This window comes from Mastigoproctus giganteus, chromosome 5 (assembly GCF_048544385.1).
Source record: "Mastigoproctus giganteus isolate SK-2022 chromosome 5, ASM4854438v1, whole genome shotgun sequence".
NCBI lineage: Eukaryota > Metazoa > Arthropoda > Arachnida > Uropygi > Thelyphonidae > Mastigoproctus > Mastigoproctus giganteus.
This window is the reverse complement of record NC_143579.1, coordinates 177,079,748-177,102,054: the sequence shown is the minus strand read 5'-3', so window position 1 is coordinate 177,102,054 and position 22,307 is coordinate 177,079,748. Positions and strand designations below refer to the sequence as shown.

General features: G+C 40.4%; 1 protein-coding gene across 1 annotated transcript in view; it reads left to right on the top strand.

The window, feature by feature from the left end:
- The window catches only part of hob (bridge-like lipid transfer protein family member hobbit), a 916,854-nt gene that overhangs the window by 215,899 nt on the left and 678,648 nt on the right, over window positions 1–22,307 (top strand). The window contains exon 16 of the mRNA XM_090374277.1: window positions 1,980–2,366. Within this exon, the coding sequence (XP_090230403.1) occupies window positions 1,980–2,366 (387 nt within the window). The remainder of the gene's footprint in view (window positions 1–1,979; window positions 2,367–22,307) is intronic.

The window sequence follows — 22,307 nt, the reverse complement described above, 5'->3', positions numbered from 1 at the left end:
TAGTGTGTGGCAACTAGGCACTCTTGGAGGGGATCTGATTGAAGTTTATAAGGGTCTGAGATGGGTTAGTAAAATGATAGAAGACAGAATTTTTACTGTTATAAAAAATTCCACTAGCGGCAAAAAATTACAGGGGAAGAGGTTTAGACTAGATTGTAGGAAGTTTTCTTTAAGCAGCATTAGTAGTACCTTTGAAGTGAAAGGAATTATACAGAGAGGAATTAGGACAACTGATTGAGCAGTGGTGTTGAGGCAACCAATAATTGGAATTCTGTCAGTAAAAATAAGTTCATCTTGGCAGACTGTAAGTGGAAATGGACATCATTCAGATTGGAACTGAGACCATGTATATTTTTTAAATGTATGATGAAATGTTTGAGCAGTTCAAATTTTTTCTCAGATAAATTTGTTTTGTTGGTTTGACTGTTGATGATACTTCAAGTAGATAAAGTAAAAGTAGATCGGGGGGATACATGGTGTATGAAGTAATGAACCTTTTGGATATGGCATATATGCAGCAAGAATATACCCAGCTCCTTGACATAACATGGTCTTGACAATGCCCCATCACGCACACTTCTCAGACTTGGTAGCTGGCAGAGTAGGGGTAGTGAGATCATAATCCAGATGAAGTGGATTATGATCTTGAACTGAATTCTGATCCAGATGCCTCCTAAAGATTTACCAATAATTTTGGTTTGGTGGACTATCTAGCAGCCAGTGGGGTGGCATTCCTCTGTGTGGTGTGAATCACAAACCCAACCCTGCTTCCTTTTTTGGCTCACACCAGGGTGGTCACTCACAGTGTACTAGGTGCAGTGCTTTATCACTTGTACACAGAAAGTATATCCAGTGTTATTAAGTCCCACCATTTTGAAGGTGCCAAGCAGAGGATTTGATTATTGCAGAATGACTGGATTTCACTGAAATTTGGTCCACTTGATTCATGAGTGTCACCTGAGTATCATACTCACAGTTTGCAAGCCCTAGCTTGTCATTCCTGCAAAATTGTCTGTGACAAGCCTCAGCAATCAAGTTGTATGCTGCTTACATTTTTTATGGCATGTGTTAAAACTGAACTTTCTTAAGGGAAAAGTCACTTGCAATAGTAACAAATATTTAGATATATTTCTGGAAGAGTGAGTTCAATATTTATTAAAATTATTAGATAGTATGAATCAGAGCTGAAATACTCAATATGTTCTACGTTGATAATAATATTAGTAAATTAATAAGAGGAGTTTACCTCAATATTGTACGTGGAACACTTCCGTATGATACCCTCCAGAAATTAAAACGGAAAAAACGAAAAAATCGACAACTTACCGGTACATTAAAGTAAAATATAAATAATTAAATAATCAATTTAACACAATTCAAAACAATTAAAATTCAAATTAACGCAATTAAAGAATCTAACGAAAATATTCAAAACGATTTTCCTTCCTGAAGCTGACAATGCTTTTCGACCGACTGTCGTGAACACAGGAATGAAAATTCAATTTTCATTCCTGTGTTCACGACAGTCGGTCGAAAAGCATTGTCAGCTTCAGGAAGGAAAATCGTTTTGAATATTTTCGTTAGATTCTTTAATTGCGTTAATTTGAATTTTAATTGTTTTGAATTGTGTTAAATTGATTATTTAATTATTTATATTTTACTTTAATTATTTATATTTTACTTTAATGTACCGGTAAGTTGTCGATTTTTTAGTTTTTTCCGTTTTAATTTCTGGAGGGTATCATACGGAAGTGTTCCACGTACAATATTGAGGTAAACTCCTCTTATTAATTTACTAAAATTAAAATTATTAATAATTAATATTAATAATATGTATAATGATATATTAATAATTAATGTTATTGATGATTGATGTCAGTCACATTAGTAGAAATTAACTCATAAAATAAAATTGTTATTATATTTCTATTGATTAAGAAAAAATATATTAAAAGATTATTTTTTTATTATTATTTCAGATCAAAAATATTTCATCAGATCCAAGTATTCAATGTACAATTAATAATATTAGAATTGAATGGAGTCCAGGCCTTTCCAGCCTACTTCAGGAGCTGAATAATTTTGTTAAATCTGAAAATAACACCATTTTCAATTTCTATCTCTCTGAATTTCTTCCTAATAAAAGTGCAACAAAGTATAAGTCAGATTATGTGCCGTCACATAATTCACTATTGTCCTCATGTAAAGCATGTCTCAGCATAAACAGTATCAATATTTTTGGATTAAGTGAGACAACAAGGAATATTTTGGTTAGAATGGATGCTGGGAATGTATGTATTGACTTAGAGAAGATTGCAGTTGATCTGGAGGGATGTAAAATTGGACTTATTTCTCTATCAGTACAGGTAAAAAGTAGATTTACATTGTTTTTAAAAAAAAAAAAAAATTTCTTATTTTTTATGTTCATTGCAGTGTATTAGAATTTCATTCACTGTTTTTTGTATATATGGTGATTGATAATAAAATTGAATGGACTTAATTTTTGGCAATTTGTTTTCAGCAGGTCATTTTTGTAGAGATGTTTCCAAGATTAGCATATTGCACTTGAACATTAATATATCTGCAATATAAGACAAGCAATTGAGAAGAAACATAAAATATGAAATAAAGTACCTTTGTACTCACACTACTACTATTATATTAAATTTGTGTACTTAAAGTGATTAATCTCATAATGCATTGCAGTTCAAGTTCTGACCAGTGTTTGTCAGAAACATTCAAAGCAACTCCAGTGTGAACAGATAATTATGTCACAAAAGAAGCAACAGAAATGAACATAGCACAAAAGCAGCAAAGTATTGAAAGATTATAGAAACAGTTTTTGTCACTGTCCTGAATGGAATATATACAGGCAATGACTATTTTATGTATATGTGTCATTGCAGCTGCCAAACATGTCTTGGCAGCTGCAATGGCATATACATCAAATATGATGCTTAATTCTACAATCACTCATTGATATCTAAAATTACAATTTCAGTAATTTATTACAGAATCATTCACCATTCCTGTGTCATTTCCTCCATCTGATTAAATTCATGTATATGAATGAAACAATTCATATACATGTGTAGAAAATATCTGCTTAAGCAATGCGAAAGATAATTTCTCTGAAATTCAGTGTTCGTTTTTGACAGCTCTATATATATAATTTCCTTATGTTTCTGATTACTCTACATATACGCTGAGGCGCCTCCGTAGCCAGGTGGGCAGGAGCAGCAGTGCGTAGCACATGCTTCTTGATTTGACCGGGGTTCGAGCCCGCGACCACCAAATATAGAGGATGCAGAAAGGTCAGGGAATGACCACCGCATATCCCCAGAGCAATATGGCCTTAGTTGCTAATGTTCCTAAAAACCAAAATAACAACATATACGCTGATGAGCCAAAACAATATCTAATACTTAATACGATGTTGGTCCTCCATGTGCAGCCAAAACAGCTCGTACCTGGCGAGGCATGGACACTACAAGATTTCTAAATGTGTCTTGTGGTATCTGGTACTAATGCGTAACCAGCAGATCTTTTATCTCCTGTAAGGTCCATGATTGAGATGCTGCAGATCGGGTTTGCTGTTCCAACACAAACCACAGATGCTTGATGGGATTGATGTCTGGAAATTTGGAGGCTAGGGCAATACCTGGAAGTCTTCTTCATGTTCCGCGAACCAGTCTCGAACAATCCAGGCGGTGTGTGGCCTGGCGCATTACCCTGCTGAAAGACGGCACCACCAGAGGAGGAAGACTGTTGCCATGAAAGGGTGTACCTGGTCAGCAATGATGTTTAGGTAGGTGGTGGACGTCACAGTGCCTGGCACATGGATGACTGGACCCAGGGTATCCCAGGAGAACACTGCCTAAAGCATGACACCATCGCCTCCAGCTTGTTTTCATCCCACAGTGCATCCAGGCACCATCACTTCCCCAGGTAAAAGACGCACACGTACCCAGCTATCCACATGGTGCAACAGGAAATGTGATTCGTCAGACCAGACAACCTTCTTCCGAACACTCAAGATCCAGTTTCGATGCTCATGTGCCCATTGTAGGTACTGTCGCCAGTGAACCCTGATTAGCATTGCACTCGGAGAGGCCTGCACCTACGTAGGGTTTGATGTACTATGTGTTATGACACATTACTCCCGTCACCAGCATTCTAATTACTTGCGAGTGGCGCCACAGTTGCCCTTCTGTTGCCACGTACCATTCGCTCACCTCAAGCATCGATGAGCCGTGGTTGTCCAACACCTCTCTGGCAGTTTGTGGGTTTTCCCTCCTTGAACCACTTTTGGTAGGTACTAACCACAGCTGACCATGAGCACCCCCACATGCTGTTTCAGATATTGATATAAAATTATGGCACGTTAATATCTGCCCGCAAGATATAGTTAGGAATTTGGGGCTTCACTAAAGTGATGTCTTAGGTCGAACTTATGTATATTAGTACATATTAACACAGATCAACAGTTCTATGAGAACTGTTGATCTGTTTGTCTTACACTCTGAAAACGTTGTACCCATAGTTGTTCTAAAGGAAGGAATAAATCCCCCCCGTTTGATCTTGTCCATAGGTCGCCGTTGTTCACATTCAAGTGTTGGCATTTGAGGTGAGCGGATGCGCTTCGTCAGGGCTCCTCAGTTAAATGGATTGGATTATTGTTGATTAGTGTTTTTAAATATTTGATTTATTTAGATATTGTTGGATTATTTTGTTAGAGGTTTTCCTGTAACAGTTCGATTTTTATAATGTTATAGATATAATTTTTTAAAGTTAATTTTCATTGATATTTATCTAATTTTATAATGGTAGTTATGAGATCTGCCTTAAACACGTCACAGGGTATCGTGACTCGCATGGAAATAGCCAATGCCGATTTACGGGTGAGTCATGATTTAAATCGTTGCGGAACCTGGGGAATGTTTTCCAAGGTCGACCTGTTGACTAATCATAGCTCACCTGGGGATTCTTTTCTTTGTGATCGATGTAAGGAGTTGTACGACTTCTTTTCTTAATAGGCATGTCAATTGTAGGCGTACACTCCTTCTTCTGTGTACTATTATATATAAATAATTAGTTACTTATTTATACACAATTTTTTTTTTTTACCTACATTTATTTTATCTGGTAACTACAAGTTATCCTGGGGCTTCTGACTGCGTTAACAAAATTCCAGGCAATTTATTTATTTAGCTAGAAGATTTAGTGAGATAATTGACAGTACATATGAAAAATTTAGCATGTTTAATTATAGAAACTGACTTAAATACATACAAAATTTATCACAAGAAAACTTTTCCATATTACAGATGTTCCCCCACTGGGATAGACAATTTCAACAAGTCTGTTCTATATCTCATTCTAAATTGAATTATATATAGTTCTTTACGACATCCAATTTGATTATCCAGCTACCTCCTAGGCTAGTCAAATTTATCACAGTTAAGATTTCAGATGGCTTTCTCCCTTTTTTTTTTTTTTTTTGGATTATTTCCTTGACTAGGAATAATAATACGAAACAGTACTTACAATAACTTTCATTTCTCTGAGTTTTTGGACCAGCTCCTTGATCTTCCTGCACTTTCTTTAATAGCTTCCACATCAGATTCCTTGTTATTATCCAAGATTCTCCTCGACCAAACGCACTTTAATGTGGCCTATTCATACTAAACGGCCCACTTACTATAAATTTATCTACTCTCTTTGAACTACTAGTTACATATCTGCAACTAACTACAACTCCCAACCACGCCTTCTCTCGACAACTAACTTACTCGCTGCTTCCCAACTTGCTAACTCCGAAAAACTATGCTTCCCAATTTGCTAACTCCAAAAAACTTCGCTTACTTGCCACCGAACCGGATTCAGTCCTTATATATCCGAACTTTACCTATATTTTCCTGAATTTCGACCTGACCTCCCCTCAGTAAGTCGAATGTTCACCGTACTTCTGAGAAATATGGTCTCGCCCTTAGATATTTTCCTAATGATTATTGCTTATCCCATTACAACTGTTTGTTGCATGTATAATTGTTGTTCACTAAAATTTTCTAATTATACAGAATGTTCCCATTCTAATTTCACCCACATACTTTATTATTATTATCTTAATTTTAATTTATTTATTTATAAAAAAAAAATATATATATATATTTTTAAATAAGCTTAAGCTTACAGAGTGCACCGATCTTAAATTACAATTTGGTTCACCGATGGAACAATTTGAGTCACTGAAAAAAACAGGTGCTTGCACTCGAGAATAATGCATCTGGGAGCTCGTCAGGGACTCAAGACTCCAGCAATCTACTAAGTGATGCACACCCAATTCGGGCCTGAAAACAGAAAACCAAGTGCAAACTACTCTGGTTAAAAAGGACATTGTTTTATTAGGAGACTCCATTGTCAGGGAAACGGGGAATATTTGTTGTAATAAGGATAGGTGGAGTAGAACCAGGTTATGTCTGCCAGGAGCAACTATTAATGATGTCACCAACAGATTGTCAGGTTTTAAGGGGGGGGGTAAAGAGAATATTATTATTCATGTGGGGACTAATGACATTAAACGTGATTCGTTTAATGTCATTAGTTTTCCAACAAATCGTCAGATACACGATCTGACGATTTGTTGGAAAAATACAGGACCATGCTGAGGAAATGCTGCGAGCTAGGCCACAATGTCTATGTGTCTGCAATTCTGCCCAGACACAATAGGAGGGATTATATGTTAAAAGCCTTGTGGATTAACTCAAGACTTGAAGGGCTCTGCAAGGCTTTAGGGGGGAGAAATTCTATCAGCATCGCCCACACTTGTAGGTAGAAGGAATTTGTTTTGTACAGATGGGATACACTTAAACAAAGGTGGTGCAAAGGTTTTTGACAGTATTATTGAAGACAGTATTAAACTGCTAGTTAGGGGGGATGTGCGTAATACTGACATGCATTTATCTGATAATATTGGTGAAAGTAACTCTTGCACATATCTCAAGAGTTCTTATCTGTTACCCCAACTGGACATATTATCTAGATGGTCTGGGGGCAGAAACGTTTCAAGTGAGCGGGTAGCTAATGCCAGGGAAGAGAGCCTAAAAAACTTCAAGGGTTGTGTTAAGGTAGTTAATTATACAAGAACAGTAAGTCTTAATTGTTTATATAGTAATGTTAGAAGTGTCGTCAATAAAATGAGCAAATTCGAACTGCTGGTTAAAACAAGTAATGCGGACATAATAGGGCTTACAGAGACGTGGTGCCACCTAGAAATTGGGGATGATGAGTTTCAGTACGGCTTGTATAATGTATTTACTAAGGATAGGGTAGATAGAATGGGTGGTGGGGTAATGCTTCTTATCAGAAGCAGCCTGAGTGCGATGGTAGCTTTCCCGGATTCAGATGTTTCACATGCTAGTATAGAATCTGTATGGTGTGAGATAGTTGGAAACAAAGGTATAATGCGAGTAGGAGTAATCTACAGACCAGGTGATTGTGAAGATTATGACGAAAGCCTCTATGTGCAAATGGAATGGGCAAGTAAGCATTAATGTCTTATTATGGGTGATTTCAATTTGCCTCTAATTGATTGGAGTAAATGGGAAAGAAACTCGACATGGGGAACAAAATTTTTAATTAATCAACTAGATGACTGTTATTTGTATCAACATATCAGGGAAAGTACTAGAGAAAAGAATATCCTAGACCTCATCATCACCCATGAATCAAATGACATAATAGGGCTGACAGTAGAGGAACCAGTAGCAGGAAGTGATCATAGAGTTCTACGGTGATAAGAGAGGTAGCAGCAGTAAAAGGCAAAGGAATGGGTTTTAATTTCAGAAAAGGAAATTACAATGCCTTAAAGTACTACATGGCCTCTATTAACTGGGTAGATATCTCACAGAGAATGAATACATTTGAATTGTGGTGTGCTTTTAAAACATTAATCACAGATGCCTTGAATGTGTATTTACCATTAAAAAAAAATACTCCACAAGGAGGGTTCCAAGTTGGATGAATAGTGAAGTTGCCACATTACTTGAGTAGAAAAAGGTGGCATGGAAAGGTTACAGAGCAATAAAAAGTACTGAAGCCTATAACAGCTACAAAATGATCTGTAATAGAGCCACAGAAAAGGTTCGACAGGCAAAGGCAGTTTATGATAAATCACTAACAAACAGAGCAAAGAGGGGGGATAAGGAATTCTTCACATATATAAATGCCAAGAAGAGCAGGACAAACCAGATCGGATCTTTACGTAAGGGAAAGGGGATAGTATTAAATACACTAGCTGCCGTTGCAGATGAACTCAACAGTTATTTTGCATCGATATTTACAAATGAAAACCGTTTGTGGCAATGGGAAATTGTGGGGGCGAAGTTGAAAAATATGCAGTTAATGATATTGAAATTTCGCAAGATTATTTAATGAAAAAACCTTCGAGCCTACAGGCCAGTAAGGCTCCTGGAGTTGATGGATTATACCTTATTCTTAAGGGAGGCGGCAAGTGAGTACATTGAACCATTGAGGCTAATTCTGCGAGCATGACTAGACTCTGGGGAGTTTCCATTGGATTGGAAAAGTACCAATGTATCTCCCATACATAAGGGTGGCTCTAAGAGTGAAGTGGGAAATTATCGACCTGTCAGTCTGACTTCAGTGGTAGGGAAAATCATGGAGGCAATGATCAAGGGTGGAATTCAGGATCATTTGGATAGAATTGAAATTCTCAAGGATACTCAACATGGTTTTTAAAGGGAAAATCATGTTTAACAAATCTGGTTCGCTATTTTGAAAGGGTCACTCACGGGCTGGATTTAGGGAATAATTTCGACATTGTTTATTTAGATTTCAGCAAAGCTTTTGACTCAGTCCCACATGAGCAGTTGCTTTATAAGCTGGAACAGGTTGGAATCACTGGGAAAATCCTTAGATGGATAGCAGGATGGCTTCTGGGCAGGATGCAGTGGGTTGTGATAATGGCTATTCCTCAGATTGGGGAGATGTAAGAAGTGGGGTTCCCCAAGGATCAGTATTAGGACCACTATTGTTTTTAATTTTCATAAATGACATCGATGAAGGGATAGAGGGTGTGATGTCTAAATTTGCAGATAATATTAAAATTGGTAGAGTAGTTAATGATCACTCTCAAGCTGAGCTTTTTCATAGAGACCTAGATAGACTTCAGGAATGGTCAGAAAAATGGCAGCTATGCTTTAATCCAACAAAGTGTAAGGTATTACACCTGGGAAACAGTAATCCCAAAATAACTTATTCACTTGGAGTTCAACTAAAGTCAGTACTGGAGGAAAGGGACTTTGGTGTTACGATACGGTCAGACATGAAATTCTCTGAGCATTGTAAACAGGTTGCAAGGAAGGCCCATGGTGTCCTATCGATGATGTATCGAACTTTTGCAAGTAGAGATAGGGATGTGATAATCCCATTATATAAGGCTTTTGTTAGACCACACTTGAAATACTGTGTTAATGTATGGAGGCCTCACCTAAAGAAAGACATCGAGCTTCTTGAAAGGGTGCAAAGACGGGTAAGTCGCCTGGTGAGATCGGCAAGGCTTCCTTATGAAGAAAGACTTCGAATATGTGGGTTGCAAAGTTTGGAAACTAGACACCTTAGACGAGATTTGATTGAGGTGTTTTAAGGCTCTGAGAGGCATCAGTAAAATGAATGTGGATGAAATTTTCGAGATTATAAATGATGCTAGAACTAGGGGGGACAAATTCAAGTTACGGGGGGAAATGTTTAGATTGGACTGCAGGAAGTTTTATTTTAGCCAGCGACAGTTTGGGGAAATTCAAAGGTCATCTGGATAGTGTAGGATGATAGGTTTAATTTCCTTTTCTTTTATTAATTATTATTATTTATTTATTATTATTTTTTTTATCATTGTTTTATTTGTTTTTTTTTTTTTTTTGGTTGGTGCAGCATAAGCCATAGGCTTTCTTGGACCATGCGGCCATTACTAATACTAGTACTAATATCGCTTCTAATTGGTGGATGCTATTTCTGTAATTGCATGTGTCAATAGAGGGAGCTTTCCACTTTCATTTCTTGCTGTTGCTCAGGTCAGTCTACGTTTTGGTAGCTCCAACGTATCGGTAAAAAAAGTTTTGCTTTTTTTCCTAATGATTGTCTTGCAGTACCTGATACTAGCTATTACTATGGTGTTCATTTATCCATCTAAGTCGCTTAATCTTAGTTGTGATAGTACACGATTCTTTACACAACGAATTACCAGGAACCTCGTTAAGGGACAGGGATTTACACCCCCAATAAATTTCTGAAGTAGTTTGCTGTCTTTGCTTATACTTTTATCTATTTGCTATCTAGCTCTTATACAGTAATACCCCGAAGTTACGCGATAGGTGGGTCCGACGAAAATCGCGTAAGTCGAATTCGCGTAAGTCGGGGTACAACTTTGCATATAAATACATATAAATTTTGCTTAATTGGGACCAAGGACTAACAAAAACACTAGTTTAGAAGAAAAATATTAATAAAATTGCAGTTCTTTATACATATTAATACAAAATATGTATTAAAAAAACAAATGACTTACGTTAAAAAGTTATTTCGATGTCGATGGCTTCATAAAATCTAACAAATTCGTCTGACGACACAGCGCGTTCTTTTTTTCACGCAGAATTTCTTCGTAGCAAGCTAATAATTTTTTTATTCCTTGCTTTGTAGCTATAACGCGTTCTTCGTTGGAGTCTATGTTTTCTAAAATTTTTAAGCCCTTTACAATTGAGCCCTTTTCAATTTTCAACCTGTCAAGTTTGCAATTGTCATGTGCTTTTCGCCGTTGCTTCATTTAGGCCTGTAGTACGTGCAATATCACATGGTCTTTCATTTCGCTCAAAGCGTTTCACAATTTCATATTTTTTTCTCTATCGACAGAGGCGGACTGGCAATAAGCCTTACCGGGGAAACCCCGGTGGGCCAGTGTGATTTTGGCCATAAACCATAGTATGAGGCCACTATAAATTTTCCCGGGTAAGAATTTTTGACCCAGTCCGCCTCTGTTTATCGATAATTGCTTTTCTTTTTCTCTCTGAATCTGCAGTGTCTTCACCAGGACGCTTCCTTTTTATTTTTAGGGAATAAAGCACAATTACAAAACGAGGAGGCACGCTTGATACGCATAAACAAAGCTGCACGCATGTAGCAACTGAATAAACAACACCATAAAGGCAGAGATACACTATTAACACCTCACATTTCTAGGGGTTACTACCATAAAACAATAAAAATCCAGTTGCGTTTCTGCTAGTGGAATCTGTTATAAACTGGTAGTAAACTCGATCTAATTGCATTTGCGATTATACCGATAGCTGGAATTGTGTTGGTTTTTACGTTATTATGGTGAAAGTGTGTTTCCCCTTCACTGATATAAAAAACATAAAAGCAGCAAAGTTGAATTTTGTTCATCTTTCGCTCTCATTCTCCACCGTCGCACCGTATATCGATAACATATGAAAAACGACCTTGAAGATAGTGGGCGGCAGCGTTGCCAAACGAAAAAATCAGGAACCGCGTAACTCCGAGTTCGCGTAAGTCGGGGTAGCGTAAGTCGGGGTATTACTGTATTTTATGCCTCAAAATCTATTAGAGTAATTCGAAGGAAATTGAGGCGCTACCACTATTACTAGTGCTTGCTCCTTGTGCCTGTTTCTTTGGCTTATGCCCTAGCTTTGCCTTTTCCTGCCCCTTTAGCTACAGAAACCCTCATGTAAATATTCTGATTGTAGGAGTAAAGCTATCTGTAGGGCTATCAATTATATTTTGCCATGTAGCAGTTCGTATTTTTATTTTGAGTGTCATATTGTGCATGTTTAGCAAACTATCCTTAACTTAACTTATATCTTAAATTTGACCTTTAAGCTAATATATATACTATATTTAGTATATATTAATAAGGCATGACTGGCATATAACTCACAGAAACAGATGGCTCATGTTGTTACTGATGGCATATATTGAGAGGCTCTAGCCCCAAGTTGACGTGCCTTTCAGTTTAAGCCTTATGCAGTAACGACATTAGGATGTTTTTGATTTGTTATTATGTTAATATTTGATTTAGTATGACTTCATTAATTATAGTGACTATTTGGTGCCTCACGGGTTATGGTCATACACTAAGCTTAGGCTATATTTTTAAAAATAAAGAAACATGGTACTTAGAATTTTGCAAGCGTATGTAATGTTTAATCTGATCTGGTGGCATTAATCCATCCTGACAGTTTTACTTTTCAGTTGTTTTTATATGTAATTCAGGTATTAAGAGATTTTATTTCTTTTATATTAATTTATATATGGAATGAAATAATGTTAAATTGTAAAAATGTAGAAGCCGTCCTGTAGTTTTTCTACGCTTTAGTAATTATAATATCCCAGTTCTACGCTTTAGTAATTTGATTCTATATATATAATTTTTGTTCATGGAATTGATTGGTCGCTTGCATGTTTTATAAGTTTCTCTATTGTAATTATAAATATAATTTAGATATCACATATAATATCTAAATTATATTTAAATAATTAAAAGCCATGCCAATACTACATATAAAAGTTCTCTAAATGATCTAAGTAGTTTTACTTTCCTTTCTGTAGCAACCTTGCATTTTGGTGTCAACTTAGAAACACCTTATTATAGTTCCTTGTACATTATAATATTTCCATGCCATTTTGGTAAGAAGAATATTAAGATTTTGTTCTACCTTGAGACAAATGCCTCATGTGCACATGAACACATGAGGTATTTTCCCAGGGACCGACTGAGTTATGGGTTTGCAACCCTGGACAGCCTGAGCACTACTTTATTTACCTCTCTTCCAATAACTTTCTGCTGTCCTTAATTACTACATCTTATTTCTCGTGCATGATTAGGCTGGCCGAAAGCAATTTTGAGATGCTATTCCTCTACTATCGCTACTTGTTTTTTCTATAACAAAGTTTAGAAAAAACAAGTAGTCTTTTCAACACTACTTCGTTAGTTTTTTTTCTTCCTCTGCTGCTTTTTGCCTCATCTGTTTAATTGTTTACTTCCCCATCACATCACACGGGTACAGTTTGCGTTGACGATTTCACACCTTTCCCCTCCACCTGGGGGTTTCTTCAACTGACATATATACACCACACGTAAAATTTTGACTTTCCCCTTTGGTCTCCGATGACAACGTATTCTGGTCCATGCACACAGTAAATTTCCTTGTTTTTCCTTCTTTTAGATTTCTTTCATTTTTTACAGGATTCTGTGGCATGATCTTAGCTTTTAAGCTTAAATTTCAGGTAATCTGTGTTTTGGCATAAAATGTGCTCTCAATTCTTCCACGGTAATTACACCTGACAGCACCCCCACCTAATACACTAATAATGCCATATTTACTGTATATATATATATATATACAGTAAACCCCCACTATTCGCGGCGGTTACGTTCCTTAGAAATGCCCCGAATACTGAGTTATTGCTCCCATAGTAATAAAGGAATTCTGTTCCAAAGTATGAAACATATAAGAAAAACTAGTCTAAAATTTTGTCTATGTATGTATTATATGTACCTTCATAATATGACTATGTACATAGACAGTACTTATTGAAATGCAAGCATATGGCATGAAATGAAAATAAGAAACAATTTAATATTAAATGTAATATTTATTAGAAATTTCAAACAAATCTTTCAAACCAGCGCCTTTGCTAGCTAAAAAAACTTATCACCCCTCTCCCCCCTACCGAGCGCTGTTTTGACCGGGAAAGATAATTTTAGCCATGCTCATGTTTTTTATGGCGGAAAATGTTCACGGCACTTTAAAATTCACATTTTTTTAGGATTCATTTTATATTAAATCAGCGACCGCCAATAGCAGGGGTTTACTGTATTTATAGCCCCAAAGAACAAAGGGCCTTCAGTTGTGATCTTTGATGTGGATGAGAGCTTAACACCAGAGGAGCTCAAAGCCGAGATCTTTAATAAAAATCTAAGTATATACCTGCAAGTTGAGGCTAGCATGGATGATATTAGTCTTAAATATAAAAAGAAGACCAAGTCACCTACAAACGTAAACTGGGTAATCGAACTATCAACCAGAGCATGGCAAATTCTGGGAGCTCAAAACAGAATATTCATTGGATGGGGCAGCCATAGATTCAAAGAATATATTCCTGTCTGCAGATGTTACAGATGTCTCCGCTTTGGCCATACCTCACATACTTGCAATCAGCGTGAATCCACATGTGGTCACTGTGCCCAAAAGGGACACAACTATAAGGATTGTCCTGTCAGTGATCAGCCGCCAAGCTGCGCAAATTGCAAGGCTGCAAAGGCTCCACACCAACATTCCATCCGAGATACCAACTGCCCTGTCTATCTAAAAGTAAAGAGTCTCTACCAAATGCGGATAAATTATGGATAGAATTCCTTGTCCCAATTACCAACTAGAGATAAGAATTGTACAATTAAATGCGCAGAGAGCAAGAATCGTTGCAGACCAGCTGAAGATAAAGGCTGAGGAAAAACAAATAGATCTAATCCTGCTCCAGGAGCCCTATGTTCGCTCTGGGGTGGTTATGGGCTACCCCTCATCGTATAAAATTGTCCACTGTACAAATGACCAACCATGGGCTGCAATTGTCATCAGAAACCCTGATATCACAGCAACAAAAATCATGACATCTCTTGGATCACTGTTCATCCTCTCTCTCTCTACAGCCATCCAGGTGAAGACATCACTGCTGCGATCTCTCTGATTGAAATGGCCCTCCAGCTCCTCCGGGGTGGGCAGCTACTGATAGGCATGGACTCAAACTGTCACTCGCCACTCTGGCACAGTCAGGCACCAGAGATGAATGCTCTAGGAAATGGCTCAAGACTCGAGGACCTTATCCTCACATCAGGCTTACTTACAATCTTAAACCGCCCAGGACATCTACCCACTTACAGTGGCCCACTCTGTGAGAGCGAAATTGATATCGCAATGGCTACGCCTGACTTAGCCAACAAACTTTCCGGCTGGAGACGGTCTAGGAGTCTTGGACCACTTCATACCACCTAGCGATCACATTCTCCCTTGTTCGCTCTGTGAAACGCGTCGCATCGATTCCAAAGGACATTGTGCGTTATAACACCAAAAAAGCAGATTGGCAACGCTTCCTTGTGGAACTGGAAAGAAGGCTACCGGATGATGTTCCTCTACCGGCTTCACTCTCGCTGGATCACTGTGTACGCAATATTACTGCCATCATGAAAAGTGCCTGTGATCTGTCCATTCCACGTAGGCCATACCGCTATGCTGTCTCCTGGTGGAATACAGACCTTCGGGACTTAAGAAAGAGGGCACAACAAGCCAGGAAAACTTACCAACATGCACGTGCCCATCGTCCCCCACCTGAGGTTGAAGCTGCCAGGGAGGCATATCGGGTAGTTAGAAACATGTACACCAAGGAAATGCGTAAGTGTAAGAAGGAATCATGGCACACCCTGGTCTCTACTATTGGCAATGAAGACCCATGGGGCATCGGGTTCTGCATCGTCACCAATTGGCTGCCTAGAGGTGAGGTTCTTAGTACAACTCTCAAACCGGATGGCTCTTCAACCTTTACCTGGTCTGACTCAATAAACAATATTCTTGATTCCATTTACCCTACTGAATTTTCAGCGATGTCACTGGAGCAACAGCAGTTCATCGACAGTAATCAAGCTTATCAGCCAGAGGCTATGGAACTGCCCTTCACTATGTTAGAGATGAATATGGCTCTGGCTAAAATGAAAGATGGCAAAACGCCAGGTGCTGACTTACTCGAAGTCGACGTAGTCAAGAAATTCACTGAAGGCTACCCCACCACACTCTTGAGCCTCCTCAACAGGTACCTTGCTGAAGGAACTTACCCTGTACCCTGGAAGACTGCTACTCTCAAGCTGATCCTGAAAAATTCAGATAAACCGCCCCAACTTCCTGCCTCCTACCAACCAATTGCTCTGCTCTCCGTTTTGGCCAAGCTTCTAGAACGACTTCTGCTGTATCGCCTTTCCACCTGCTATACCGATAAGCAACTCACCTCACCATGTCAGTTTGGATTCAAGACAGGCTCCAGCACTGAAGACGCTATACACAACTTGATTACCCAGGCCACACATACAACTTCAAAGTATACTCTAGCCATCATGGTGGACTTTACTGGTGCCTTCGATCGACTGTGGTGGCCCAGTGTCCTTCGGAGGCTTCGGCAGGCAAACACTTCCAAAAACATATACAATAGTCTAAAATCCTATCTTAGCAATAGTAAATTACAAGTTGTAAACAAATACCAGTCTATGACAAGATGCATTCACCGGGGTTGCCCCCAGGGCTCTGTCCTTGGGCCATTCCTCTGGTCCATTGGTCTCGACGAGTTCCTGGGTTTGATCTGGGTGGAGCCAAACCCTTAGCCTTCGCTGATGATCTTGTTCTGGTGGTTCAAGGTGACACAAGAGCAGCACTGGAAGCAAAAGCAAATACAGCTATGGAAAAGCTCCAAAACTGGGCAGCATTCCACAACCACTCAATTTCTGGTGAGAAAACAAAATCGATTCTCCTCAAGGGAAAGCTACAAATATGCAGGCCTCCAACAGTGAAGTTAAATAACATCCCTATACGTCTCTACACAGAAGTCAAATACCTGGGAATCTACATTGACACCGGTCTTTCCTTTCACTCTCATCTGAAGTACTTATCTACAAAAATCCAAATGGCGCCTCCGTAGCCAGGTGGGAAGGAGCAGCAGTGCGTAGCACACGCTTCTTGATTAGACCAGGGTTCGAGCCCGTCACCACCAAATACGGAGGATGCGGAAAGGTCAAGGAATGACCACCGCATATTCTCGGAGCAATATGGCCTTAGTTGCTAATGCTCCTAAAAAAAAAAAAAAAAACCAAACCACAAAAATCCGAAAGTATAAGGCCATGATAAGAAGAGTCAGCAGAGCGGGCTGGGGTTTGAAGCATAAAGCTTTGTCTCTCATCTATAAAGCGGTGTTTCTCCCAATTGTGTGTTATGGAACCTCAGTTTGGTGTACAAAGGCCATCCTGGAAAAGAACAAGTGTAAACTTGACTCAGTACAAAGATTCATGCTGTAGTCTATCTGCAGGGCATGTTGCACTGTCAGCACCCCTGCCCTACAGGTTATTACTGGATGCTTGCCACTCTATCTTGAGGTGATTAAAAGGGGACTTTACCATCGATTAAAGAAGGGAATTCCGACACAGTTGTTTAATCTTCAACTGCAGCTTACCAATGACCTGAAACAAGAAAGAAAACGTATCTTCAAACACCTTCAAGGACTTTAGCAGCATTCAGGGAAACCACGCCCAAAGGAGAAATTACCAGAAGATTCCTCCCAGCCATTGACATGACTTTCCCAAAGTATCCTTCCTGGTTTTCACCTGGTCTGCAAGTTACATTCCTGATCACAGGACATGGGCCCTTTCAACAGAAATTGACAGCAATGAGAATTGAAAGCAATCCATTCTACCACTGTGGCGAAGAGGAGTCATAGGGGCACCTCATGTATGAGTGCCCTGCTTACGATGATTGTAGGCTCAAAATTTTTACTGAAATCCAGGAGAACCCTCGTAACCATGAAACATACCTGCTTCAGCATGAAACAACATACAAAGCATTAACGAGTTACGCACAAGCTGTCTTTACCATCAGACGGGCAAAGTTTGCTGAACTTAGAGCTGCTCAGAACAACAACCCTCAAGTGGAAACACAAACTGGGGTCAGATAGCATTTTCCCAACTGATAAAAGAGTAAGACTGAAGATTAAAATACTATGCTGGCTTCATCATGGTTGGCACTCCTTAAAAAGCTGACTCCCAGAGAGTGCTTGGCCTTTGGCACTCGCACAGTGGCGCCTGCCCCTGTGACTTTTGATCCCTCTACTCATCCCCTATTGGGGAAGCTATCGTTTTCGTGAGCGGGTGGCAGTACCGAAATGCTTTAGATGCTGTAAGTTCGGCCACTCCAGCCACGTCTGTTCCCAGACAGTCCCAACATGCGGACATTGCACTGAAAAGGGACACGAATATAAAGAATGCCCACACAAAGACAAGGAAGCCACATGCGCAAATTGTAAAACAATGAAACTCGAATATACACACTCAATCAGGGATCCTAACTGCCCAATCTATATAAAAGCCAAGAGCACCTACCAAAACAGAATCGATTATGGGTACAAAAATTAAGAAATATAACACAACCATGATAAAAATAATACAAACAAATGCCCAGCGAGCAAAAGCGGTGGCTGACCAGATTCGGGTCAAGGCCGATGAAGAGAACATAGACGTTATTATATTACAGGAGCCGTATGTCCATGCAAGGCGGGTGGCGGGCTACCCATTACAATATAAAGTGATCCACACAGAAGAAGACACCCCGTGGGCGGCGGTATTGGTCAGAAACAAGAATATTACCGCAACAAGAATAACGCAACTATGCACGGCTTGGGCAGCCTGTGCCCAACTCATCACAGCACTGGGTTCCCTCTACTTGGTGGCTCTATACAGTAGACCGGGACAAGAAATAGAGATCGCCATCAACTACCTACGCTACCTACAGAACATCCTGCCAAACGAAAGAATCATAATAGGCGCGGATGTAAACTGCCGCTCCCCGCTATGGTATAGCGCTACAGATGATAGAAAAGGGACAGCAAACGGACAGCAGCTTGAGAATTACCTGACAGGATCACAGTTAGCGGTCCTAAACCAGCCACACCAGTTACCGACATTCTGTAACACCCTCTGGGAGGCCACAATCGACATATCCTTAGCCACTAGGAACCTGGCGAACCACGTGGCCGACTGGAGGGTGGAGGAAGCCTGGACCACCTCGGATCACCGAGTTATAACTTGCACAATAACAAGAACAATGACAAGAGCAACAACAATCAACCAACGATGCCATAGATATGCAGTTGCCAAAGCGGACTGGCCGCTATTCAAAGAACTACTAACCACAGCGATCAACAGTAACCCACTAACCCTGAACCCATTGAACAGCCCAGACGACCTGCAGAAAGTTACTACGGAACTGATGACAACTATCAGTAACCAAGCAATAAGAAAAAAACACCCCCAACTGGGGGCAGTACCCTGGTGGACTCGAGAAATTGCCATGCTCCGGCGGCAAACGATAAAAGCAAGGAAGGACTTTCAGAGGGCCCGCAGATCATGGCCTGCAAACGAAGTCGAAGTCCTGAGACAACAATATAGGGAGATAAGAAACCGCTATACTGATGCCATTAAGAAGAGCAAAAGACGCTCTTGGGAGCTCTTAGTATCCACAGAAGGAAACACTAACCCCTGGGGCCTAGTCTATAAGGTAACCACCAACAAAATGCCCAGAGGGGACGTGAATGCCACAACCAGGACCCGGCAGGGAAACCTTACCACGACCTGGGAGCAGTCGATGGACAATATACTGGACACAATCTACCAGAAACCAGCGATGCCGATACTAACAGCACAGAGAGAAATATGCGAGAGCAATGCCAGTTACACCAATCAGGCAATGGAGCCCCCCTTTACCAATGACGAGCTCAGCGTGGCAGCTAGTCGAGTAAGAAGCAAGAAATGCCCAGGTCTCGACATGATTGAGCCGGAAATCTTAAAGAAAACTGTTGAATACGCACCGTACCTATTGCTCACCTTATACAACAGATGCCTGGAAGCCGGCCACTTTCCAAAGGCATGGAAAACGGCCAACTTAAAACTAATTCCAAAAAAACCCCAAAAAAACCCAGAAAGCCCAGATGCATATCGACCCATCGCACTGCTCTCGGTGGTAAGTAAAGTATTCGAAAGACTACTTCACAGAAGAATAATTGCTCACTACGGAAAAGCTGGACTCCATGCCGCGAATCAGTATGGCTTCAAGCCAGGGACCTCGACAGTGGACGCACTGGGAAACCTACTCAGGACGGTACAAGAATGTAGAAACAAGTACCTGCTTCTCATCTCGGTTGACTTTGCTGGGGCGTTTGACTCACTTTGGTGGCCAAGCGTCCTGGCGAGGTTGAGGGAGGCACGGGTGCCAACAAACCTATTCAAGGTCATGGAAAACTATTTATCACATAGAAGAGTGGAGATCAATGTAGAATACCATAAGGTCACAAGAGAAGTACACAGAGGCTGTCCGCAGGGGTCGGTGCTGGGACCACTCCTGTGGAATATGGTGTTAGATGAGTTCTTAGTGATGGATCTGGGACCCGTCAGGACACAAGCATTCGCTGATGATCTGATATTGACCGTGGGAGCGGATTCCCGGGCCCAGTTGGAAACCCACGCAAACCAAGCACTGCAGCAACTCCAGCAATGGGCCGCAAAACACCAGCTAACAATTTCACCCACAAAGACCTCTTCAATCCTGCTTAAAGGAACCCTGCAATTGCGACGACCACCGCAAATAAAAATTAACAATGTCACCATTAAGTTTGTAAACCAACTTAAGTACCTAGGCGTGGTGCTGGACAACAACCTCTCGTTCCAGCTGCACCTAAAGTACATAAGAAAAAAAATCAGGAGCTATTCTGCACTGGTAGCCAGAGTTACTAGGAAAGATTGGGGACTCAAAAAAAGAGCCCTGACGCTATATTACAGGACAACGTTTCTCCCAGCAATTACTTACGCCTCAGCAATTTGGTTCCCAAAAACTGCACTGGCAGTGAATAGAAGAATTCTGGACATGATCCAAAGGACCATACTCTTAACTACGACGCGTGCGTGTAGTACAGTGAGTACTCCAGCACTACAGGTACTCGCTGGAGCGCTTCCTTTGGACCTGGAGGTCGTTCGCACAGGTCTGCTATACTTGCTATCCAGGGGAGTGGCGGCCACACATCTGGACTACACAACTGACCCAGCGAACAACCTAAAAACGGAAAAAACTAGATTACAGAACCACCTGCTAAAATTATGGCAGAGAAGATGGACGGAGACCACCAAGGGTGAGATAACCAGAAGATATCTACCTGACCTCCAGAAAATCTACCCAAAACAGCCGACCTGGTACTTCCCAGGGTACCATTTGACATCTCTAATAACAGGACACGGACCCTACAATGAGAAGCTGCACGGATTCGGACTCACTGAGGACCCAAACTGTACGTGCGGGGAGACAGAAAGCTGGAATCACATAGTGTACGAGTGCCCACAATATGAAGACCTCAGAGGAGTACTTATAACAAAAATAAGATACCTACCAAAAGGATTGGAATCCCATTTCATAGATACTGAGGATGAATATAGAGCATTATCCCAGTTCGCACAAGACCTCTTCATCAGGAGAAGGACATTAATCACCATCTACAATGACTGACATCAAGTACCACTATTGAGACACCAGCCAGCACAATGTAAAGGCTGCAACTAAAGATGAGGGACACAAGCACAAGGACGGAGCTTGCCCCATGAATAAAGAAACTTGAAACAATAGCTGCCAATAGCCATATGGCGATCTGAAGAGGGCACTCTAGCCTCCTTCACCTTTAAACCTACTTCCCTGGGGGGAGGGGGGACATTTTCGTCCTCCTCTCCTCTCCACCCTATATCTTCTACTCTGGTGGGACATGGGCATGTCCCACTGAAAACTGGGGCTACCTACTCTATTGGCCCCATATTTCTGTCTTTCTCCCCCCAGCCTTCTGCCTCCCCCCCTCTCTATCTATAAGCTAGCGAAAGCCCTACCCAAAAACCTAACATATCTAAATTACCTTACGCCCATAACTTGGCCTAGCAAAACTAAGCGATTCTACCCCTACGTCGACGCGTTTCTGTCTCTTTTTTTTTTTCTTTTTTTTTTTTTTTTTTTTTTAAGGTCCTAGCCGCCGAAATCTCAGGAAATTAAGTGGCAGGACCTGCCAGAGTGAAACAGACTACTGGGTTCCTGGTCTGCCTCCACGGGGCGTAAGTGGGGCAACGTTGGGCCTCAGTAGGGGCCCAGCGGCTAAATGACCAGATGAACAACGGTACAAGGCATCACACATATACAAAGTCCATACACTTTTAAATCTCTGGCTTTTCCAGTCAACTGGTTCACCCACAATGTAAACTACGCGGAGATGGGGGGAACCCCTTGTGCCGTTTGACCCTAAATACACTTACACTTACACTTACTCATCCCCTATTTCTCCTTACTCGGGTGAACTGCCTTCTCTATCTGTTCACTTTAGCTTGTTCCTCACATTCAGACCCCCCTTCCTCTTGTTCACCAGGCCTTCTGTTCTCTTTCTCTCTC